Source organism: Triticum aestivum, unplaced genomic scaffold (assembly GCF_018294505.1).
Source record: "Triticum aestivum cultivar Chinese Spring unplaced genomic scaffold, IWGSC CS RefSeq v2.1 scaffold135602, whole genome shotgun sequence".
In the NCBI taxonomy this organism is placed as follows: domain Eukaryota; kingdom Viridiplantae; phylum Streptophyta; class Magnoliopsida; order Poales; family Poaceae; genus Triticum; species Triticum aestivum.
Window position 1 is genome coordinate 1619 of NW_025247408.1, and position 800 is coordinate 2418.

Below are 800 nucleotides of genomic sequence, written 5' to 3' on the forward strand. Positions count from 1 at the left end.
GGTTGCATGCATCGTTCCGATGCAGAGGCCGTGGGCATGCCTCCTCTTCCAAAAAAAAGGAAAGAAAGAACTCACGCGAGTACAACAATGGCCGTCGAGAAGAAAGTTTACATGCATGCTTTCCTGCCTGCGAGGTTCCGAAGTTCACATAACGTACGTTTTTCTCAAGGTGCTTTTGATTAGCTCGGGCGAGAAACAAAAACCGAATCACATAGAGCTGCGTGCCGACACAATCTTGTCCTCTATGCTTTGCAACTTGTCTGACTGTTTGGCGGGTTACGAAGGAAGCCCTCCGCAGGTTGGCCTCCACGTCTGCGCACTCGCTGCCTCGCTCCACGTCGAGGCTATTCATTTCATGGCCGAGAGCCGCTCGCGACGTGGGCACCGCCGCGGCCACCTCGTCACGGGTTGGCTCGCGCGGAGCGTGGCCTATAAAATGTGCCCACTCACTCAAAACAATACACCAGCAAACACTCGGCGACACACGACAAACAGCAAGTACTAGCAATCATCTAGCCGATTCTTCCCTTGCTGCAGCATCTGTAGCTTCCTTCTCGCCTTCGTTCACCTTCCGCGGCTGATTAATGGCAACCATGATGACCATGAGCTCCTTCGCCGGTGCCGCCGTCCTGCCGCGTGGCTCGGCCGGCCACTTCGGTGCCCAGTCTCTGCCAGCACTGGGCCGACGCGCCCTCATCGTCAGGGCACAAACCGAAGGCCCGAGTGCACCACCGCCAAACACACCCAAGGTACGTATCCACATAAGCAACACAGTGCAGTGTTAGTTAAGCCTCTACATA

The 800-nt window shown here is 55.8% G+C and overlaps 1 protein-coding gene across 1 annotated transcript; it reads left to right on the forward strand.

Annotated features, from left to right (window-relative positions):
* Positions 1-433: 433 nt before the first annotated feature.
* On the forward strand, positions 434-750 carry LOC123177178 (low molecular mass early light-inducible protein HV90, chloroplastic; the record flags this gene model as incomplete). The annotated part of the gene is given in 1 exon segment (XM_044591071.1): positions 434-750. A coding segment is annotated over 1 exon segment (166 nt), but the record flags the coding sequence as incomplete, so codon positions are not given.
* Positions 751-800: the final 50 nt, after the last annotated feature.